This window comes from Barbatula barbatula (genome assembly GCF_947034865.1).
Source record: "Barbatula barbatula genome assembly, contig: scaffold_210, whole genome shotgun sequence".
NCBI classification, from domain to species: Eukaryota; Metazoa; Chordata; class Actinopteri; order Cypriniformes; family Nemacheilidae; genus Barbatula; species Barbatula barbatula.
Genome location: NW_027636845.1, coordinates 5305 through 14887, shown reverse-complemented (window position 1 = coordinate 14887; position 9583 = coordinate 5305). Strand labels below are relative to the sequence as shown.

At 49.4% G+C, this 9583-nt stretch overlaps 1 protein-coding gene across 1 annotated transcript; it reads left to right on the top strand.

Moving 5' to 3' along the window:
• Nucleotides 1-220: 220 nt before the first annotated feature.
• On the top strand, nucleotides 221-9343 carry LOC306891010 (A disintegrin and metalloproteinase with thrombospondin motifs 20-like; the record flags this gene model as incomplete). Its single annotated transcript, XM_079488435.1, is given in 12 exon segments — nucleotides 221-374; nucleotides 457-583; nucleotides 666-876; nucleotides 953-1117; nucleotides 1483-1647; nucleotides 1719-1838; nucleotides 1934-2005; nucleotides 2007-2042; nucleotides 3802-3966; nucleotides 4195-4455; nucleotides 4911-5072; nucleotides 9126-9343. Coding segments are annotated over 12 exon segments (1824 nt in total), but the record flags the coding sequence as incomplete, so codon positions are not given.
• Nucleotides 9344-9583: the final 240 nt, after the last annotated feature.

Genomic DNA, 9583 nt, shown 5'->3' with positions numbered 1-9583 from the left:
AAACAAAATGGCTTCCTCAAGTACAAATATTTTTTCAAAGTTTATGAATATAGTGAAAGTTAAACAGTTTTTTATTTCACAATTATAAAGTCAATGCCATTGTTCATATATTAAGCCCATACATCGCTCTATAACCAAGGATCCTTTAAATATTTGATTGTTTTACAAAATACCACTACTTGACTTATCAAATCATATGTCATTTTTGTATGGGCTGAAGTTTTGTGCCTTGTGTGTGTTTCAGGTTTTGTGTGTGGGAAATCTGTACAATCCAGACGTGAGATATTCCTTCAGCGTTCCTGTTGAAACCGAGCAAGAAGCGTTTGTGTGGGACACGTCCGGTCCGTGGCAAGAGTGCACTCGCATGTGTCAGGGTAAAATCCATCTCCGCTTCATTCCTTTATACACAACAGTGTGTCCGGATCTTTCTTACGGAGTGTGTGTGTGTGTGTGCAGGAGAGCGTCGTCGGAAGGCCTTGTGTGTTCGTAAGAGTGATCATTTAGTGGTTTCTGAGCAGAGGTGTGAGTATCTGCCTCGTCCCCGCGGCACAACAGAGTCCTGTAACGCACAATGTGAACTCAGGTACACACACACACACACACACACGTGTTGAGATGACATGATGTTGTGACGTGTCATATCTCTTTGTGTGTTCTCTCATCAGGTGGCATACGGTGGGCAGGAGCGATTGTTCCAGTAAGTGTGGCCCCGGGCACCGTACGCTGGACGTGTTGTGTATGCGCTACAGTCAGAACCAGAGGCAGAGTGAGCGTGTGGAGGGCAGGGCCTGCGCAGATCTGCCCAAACCCCAGAGCAGAGAGGTTTGTCATGGAGACTGTCTGCTGAAGAGCTGGCAGTACAGCGCCTGGTCTCAGGTAACACAAACACCTGCTCTATTATCTGCTCTATCGTCAGTGTTCTGCAGCGTGTCATGTGACTGTTATTGTGTAGTGCTCCAAAACCTGTGGTCAAGGCATCAAATCCCGAGAGGCCTTCTGTATGAATAACCTGGGCCGCAGGCTGGTGGACAGGGAGTGTCATGAACAGCAGAGGATTCTCACAGAACCCTGTAATGATGTGCCATGTCCTGATTGGTCCCCAGGAGATTGGAGTGAGGTAAACAACTGCATATATCACTGTATTATAATGAGACGTTACTTTACTAAACCACTGTATTCTACATCACTGCACAGCGTTCTTACACTACTGTGTCCTGGATCTCTTTTGCACACATAACTGTATTTCAGAGTAGCTCAGTTTCTCCGTAATAAATACCAAGGTATTATTCTTGATTGTTGATGTTGCCATTGTATCCCGTCTCTTTTATTTCATGTCATTGCAGATGTAAGTTGAATGTAAAGTTTTGTAAAAGCTGATAGCACAGTAGTGTACAGTAGTATTTCTGATCAAACTGTTTGAGATGAGTTTACTGTACAACATGACTACAGAGAACAGTTGTGTTGTCGTGTGTGTTTGTGTAGTGTTTGGTGACCTGTGGTAAAGGTGTCAGACACCGGCAGGTGCTTTGCATTCTGGGAGATGAGAAAGTAAGCGAGCAGCGATGTGACGTCAGCACTAAACCGTCATCTGTGGGTAGCTGTGACCTTTCAGAATGTGCATCCTGGCAGGTCGGAGTCTGGAGTCCGGTATGAACATTTCATGCGGAATGAATTTCTTTGTGTGATGCGTGTTGTGTAACTGAGTGTGTTGTGTGTAGTGTACTGTGAGCTGTGGACAGGGATATCAGATGAGAGCCGTCCGGTGTATGTCAGGAGATTATCCACAGACGCTGGATGATAGAGAGTGTAACGCAGCCACCAGACCCCGAGACAGCCAGGTACAACACACACCTGTAGACGTAAATCAAATCAAATCAAACGTTGTTCGTGAGAGGTGTGATCTAGTGAGGTGTGTGTGTGTGTGTGTGTGTAGGACTGTGAGATGTCAGCTTGTCCTCGCACAGCATCCGTTTTAAACACACCTGGACCAGCAGAACCCAGTCACATACAAAACACAGTGGAGATACGGCTCATGGACCACAGTGAGTAAACACACACACACACACACACACACACACAGATGCAATCACACACACACACATTAAGACACACACTGATGAAACTGATAAAACACACACATGCACACAAACGCACGCACACAGACACACATAGACAGGCGCACACAAACAAAAAGACTCGCAGACACACACACACACAGACGCGCCCAGACGCACAAGGACACACACAGACACGCAAAACACACACACACACGCACACAGACACACACAGACGCGCACAGACGCACGCACACACACAGACACACAGACACACACACACACACACACACACACAGACAGACACAGACGCGCACAGACGCACGCACACACACAGACACAAACACACACACACACACACATACACACACACACAGACACACACACACAGACACACACACAGAGACGCACACACACACACACACACAGACACACACACAGAGACGCACACACACACACACACACAGACACACACAGACGCGCACAGACGCACGCACACACACAGACACACACACACACACACACACACAGACACACACACACACACACAGACACACACAGACGCGCACAGACGCACGCACACACACAGACACACACACACACACACATACACACACACACAGACACACACACACACACACAGACACACACACAGAGACGCACACACACACAGACACACACACACACAGACACACACACAGAGACGCACACACACACACACACACACACACAGACACACACACAGACACGCACACAAACACGCACAGACGCGCACAGACGCGCACCTACGCACACACAGACGCGCACAGACACAGATGCACACACACAGACACGCACAGACACACACACACACATACGCATGCACAGACACAGACGCACACACACATACGCATGCACAGACACAGACGCACACACACAGACGCATGCACAGACACAGACGCACACACACAGACGCATGCACAGACACAGACACGCACAGACACAGACGCACACACACAGACGCATGCACAGACACAGACGCATGCACAGACACAGACGCACACACACAGACACGCACAGACACACACACACACATACGCATGCACAGACACAGACGCATGCACAGACACAGACGCATGCACAGACACAGACGCACACACACAGACGCATGCACAGACACAGACGCACACACACAGACGCATGCACAGACACAGACGCACACACACAGACGCATGCACAGACACAGACACGCACACATACGCATGCTCAGACGCAGACGCATGCACAGACACAGACGCACACACACAGACGCATGCACAGACACGCACAGACACAGACGCACACACACAGACGCATGCACAGACACAGACGCATGCACAGACACAGACGCACACACACAGACACGCACAGACACACACACACACATACGCATGCACAGACACAGACGCATGCACAGACACAGACGCATGCACAGACACAGACGCACACACACAGACGCATGCACAGACACAGACGCACACACACAGACGCATGCACAGACACAGACGCACACACACAGACGCATGCACAGACACACACACATACGCATGCTCAGACGCAGACACATGCACAGACACAGACGCACACACACAGACGCATGCACAGACACAGACGCACACACACAGACGCATGCACAGACACAGACGCACACACACAGACGCATGCACAGACGCACACACACAGACACATGGGTCTTTAGTAGTTCCTCTCTCTGATGTGTTTGTGTCAGTGCTCGGTGTCGTGCGGTGAAGGTCGGAGAGGACGTTACGTCAGCTGTAGAGATGTTCAGGGGGGCGTCGCCGAAGAGTCTAACTGCGCTCATCTGCCACGCCCCCCTGACTCCTTAAGCTGCTTCAGCCCCTGCGGCCAATGGAGAGAGAGCGAGTGGTCCGCGGTGAGAAAAACACATTTATTCACATGAGCTGTATCCATAGACAGCACTGATCCAGAAGCACTTCCTGTTTCACGACACAAACATTACGACCAACAGAAGGTTTCATGTTAAATGATATGTAAAATGTTTGAAACAGGAAGTGCTTCTGGGTCAGTGTTGTTTACGTCGTATTAAATGCTTTTGTGTTTATTTTGAATGAAACATTATGTGGAACTGGTTTCTCTTCAGTGTTCAGTGACGTGCGGTGTGGGTCGCTCCACGAGACGGGCGGTGTGTATGAACTATCATCATGAGATGGACGAGTCTTTCTGTCACCCGGATGAGAAGCCCAACACCGAGCAGGAGTGTGCCGTCTCCCCCTGTCAATCATCCTATCAGTGGCCCAATAACCAGCCGAATTTGCCCCACGACCCCGGCAGTCACCCCGGACATCACAGCTGGAACGTCCCATCAGCTGACCACCAGTGGAGGACGGGACCGTGGGGAGCGGTGCGTCATCTCATTATTACAAACACAAACCTTCAGTGTGCTAAAGAGTCTCGTGACACGTACGCTTCATGTGATTGGCCGTATCTGGAGTTTCCAGGCGGTGGTGTGAAACACATGTCCAATATTTGTTTTTCGTCATATTTTACGCTCATCATAGACGCTTCTATCGTCTGACTGCAATTTTCCTCATTAGCACATGTGCCGTTAGCTTTGATGGGATGCATGCTGGGATTGAATGCGTGTTTGTTTCATGCGAATTGTTGTGTGCAGGTATACACACGACTCCTGCTGATCTTTATGTGACATTATCAGCTTATTAAAGTTGTTTACACGCAGTTTTATGAGAATGAGATGTTCAATGTGTTCACAGTTTACAGGCAATCACACAACTACACGTGTCACCTCTAAAGGAAAAGAGAAATTAAGTCATGTTTGATATTTGTGTGTGTGTCTAGTGTTCCAGCACGTGTGACGGGGGCTTTCAGAGGAGGGTGGTGGTCTGTCAAGATGCAGACGGACGCAGCACAAATTACTGCGACGAGAGACTCAAACCCAGTGAATCAAAGAACTGCAACTCTGGACCCTGTCCACACTGGAACTACGGCGTCTGGGGAGAGGTGAGACACAGACATGCACACAGGCACACACAGATACACATGCACACACACTTGCGCATGCGCGCACACAGACATGCACACAGGCACACACAGATACACATGCACACACACTTGCGCATGCGCGCACACAGACATGCACACAGGCACACACAGATACACATGCACACACACTTGCGCATGCGTGCACACAGACATGCACACAGGCACACACAGATACACATGCACACACACTCGCACACACAGATACACATGTACACACACTCGCGCATGCGCGCACACAGGCATGTACACACAGATACACATGCACACACACTCGCACACACTGATACACACAAACATACACTCGCACACACAGATGCACACACAGATACACATGCACACACAGATACACATGCACACACACTCGCACACACTGATACACACAAACATACACTCGCACACACAGATGCACATGCACACACAGATACACATGCACACACACTCGCACACACTGATACACACAAACATACACTCGCACACACAGATACACATGCACACACAGATACACATGCACACACACTCGCACACACAGATGCCCACACAGATACACACATACGAGCGCACACAAACATATACACACCCACACACAGATACACATGCACATACACTCGCACACACAGATACACATGCACACAGATGCACACACACTCGCACACACAGATACACATGCACACACACTCGCGCATGCGCGCACACAGACATGCACACAGGCACACACAGACACACATGCACGCGCATGCGCGCACACAGACATGCACACAGGCACACACAGATACACATGCACACACACTCGCACACACAGATACACATGTACACACACTCGCGCATGCGCGCACACAGGCATGCACACACAGATACACATGCACACACACTTGCACACACTGATACACACAAACATACACTCGCACACACAGATGCACACACAGATACACATGTACACACACTCGCACACACATGTGCCCACACAGATACACACATACGAGCGCACACAAACATATACACACGCACACACAGATACACACATACGCGCGCACACAAACATATACACACGCACACACAGATACACATGCACATACACTCGCACACACAGATACACATGTATACACACTCGCGCATGCGCGCACACAGGCATGCACACACAGATACACATGCACACACACTCGCACACACTGATACACACAAACATACACTCGCACACACAGATGCACACACAGATACACATGCACACACAGATACACATGCACACACACTCGCACACACATATACACATGTCCACACACTCGCGTATGCGCGCACACAGGCATGTACACACAGATACACATGCACACACACTCGCACACACTGATACACACAAACATACACACGCACACACAGATACACATACACTCGCACACACAGATACACATGTACACACACTCGCGCATGCGCGCACACAGGCATGTACACACAGATACACATGCACACACACTCTGATACACACAAACATACACTCGCACACACAGATGCACACACAGATACACATGCACACACAGATACACATGCACACACACTCGCACACACATGTGCCCACACGATACACACATATACGCGCGCACACAAACATAAACACACGCACACACAGATACACATGCACACACATGTGCCCACACGATACACACATACGCGCGCACACAAACATATACACACGCACACACAGATACACATGCACACACACTCGCACACACAGATACACATGTACACACACTCGCGCATGCGCGCACACAGGCATGCACACAGGCACACACAGATACACATGCACACAGACATGCACACAGGCACACACAGATACACATGTACACACACTCGCGCATGCGCGCACACAGGCATGCACACAGGCACACACAGATACACATGCACACAGACATGCACACAGGCACACACAGATACACATGCACGCGCATGTGCGCACACAAACATATACACATGCACACACAGATACACATGCACACACACTCGCACACACAGATACACATGTACACACACTCGCGCATGCGCGCACACAGGCATGTACACACAGATACACATGCACACACACTCGCACACACTGATACACACAAACATACACTCGCACACACAGATACACATGCACACACTGATACACACAAACATACACTCGCACACACAGATGCACACACAGATACACATGCACACACAGATACACATGCACACACACTCGCACACACTGATACACATGTACACACACTCGCGCATGCGCGCACACAGGCATGTACACACAGATACACATGCACACACACTCTGATACACACAAACATACACTCGCACACACAGATGCACACACAGATACACATGCACACACAGATACACATGCACACACACTCGCACACACATGTGCCCACACGATACACACATATACGCGCGCACACAAACATATACACACGCACACACAGATACACATGCACACACATGTGCCCACACGATACACACATACGCGCGCACACAAACATATACACACGCACACACAGATACACATGCACACACACTCGCACACACAGATACACATGTACACACACTCGCGCATGCGCGCACACAGGCATGTACACAGGCACACACAGATACACATGCACACAGACATGCACACAGGCACACACAGATACACATGTACACACACTCGCGCATGCGCGCACACAGGCATGCACACAGGCACACACAGATACACATGCACACAGACATGCACACAGGCACACACAGATACACATGTACACACACTCGCGCATGCGCGCACACAGGCATGCACACAGGCACACACAGATACACATGCACACAGACATGCACACAGGCACACACAGATACACATGCACGCGCATGTGCGCACACAAACATATACACACGCACACACAGATACACATGCACACACACTCGCACACACAGATACACATGTACACACACTCGCGCATGCGCGCACACAGGCATGTACACACAGATACACATGCACACACACTCGCACACACTGATACACACAAACATACACTCGCACACACAGATACACATGCACACACACTCGCACACACTGATACACACAAACATACACTCGCACACACAGATGCACACACAGATACACACAGATACACATGCACACACATGTGCCCACACAGATACACACATACGCGCGCACACAAACATATACACACGCACACACAGATACACACATACGCGCGCACACAAACATATACACACGCACACACAGATACACATGCACACACACTCGCACACACAGATACACATGTACACACACTCACGCATGCGCGCACACAGGCATGTACACACAGATACACATGCACACACACTCGCACACACTGATACACACAAACATACACTCGCACACACAGATACACATGCACACACTGATACACACAAACATACACTCGCACACACAGATGCACACACAGATACACATGCACACACAGATACACACAGATACACATGCACACACACTCGCACACACATGTGCCCACACAGATACACACATACGCGCGCACACAAACATATACACACGCACACACAGATACACACATACGCGCGCACACAAACATATACACACGCACACACAGATACACATGCACACACACTCGCACACACAGATACACATGTACACACACTCACGCATGCGCGCACACAGGCATGTACACACAGATACACATGCACACACACTCGCACACACTGATACACACAAACATACACTCGCACACACAGATACACATGCACACACTGATACACACAAACATACACTCGCACACACAGATGCACACACAGATACACACAGATACACATGCACACACACTCGCACACACATGTGCCCACACAGATACACACATACGCGCGCACAAAAAAATATACACACGCACACACAGATGCGCAAACACACACGCGGACTCACACACACGCACAGCGTTGCATGCTTTACAACATCTTGTGTCAGACTTTTAAACACATGCATCATCTGTCTGTTTCTCTCAGTGCACACGGCCGTGCGGAGGCGGTCAGCGGACGAGGTTGGTGGTGTGTCAGCTTCCGAGCGGTCAGAGGTTAACTGAACACAACTGTGATGTGCTGGACAAACCACCTGACGGGGAGCCGTGTAACACCAGGTCCTGCCCCGGCACCGTTTCCTGGCACAGACAAGCATGGCAGCCGGTACGATAGCCATTCTCTCTCTCTCTGTGTTTTCTCGTGAGCTCCGGTGTCTCGTGAGCTGCTGGAGACGCTGGCCAATCAAAAGCCAGATGCTGTTGTCATGTGGAAAAAGTTTCTCGAACACTGATTGGCCGTCGGGGCAGGTGTTCGATGAAACATGTTGGGCAGGTTAAATACATGTATGTGTTGTGGCCTTGACAAAGGAATTATTCACAAAACAGCTTGAGTTTCACCTTTATTTAAGTGTATATTTGTGTATAAGAGATGATTATTATAATAAT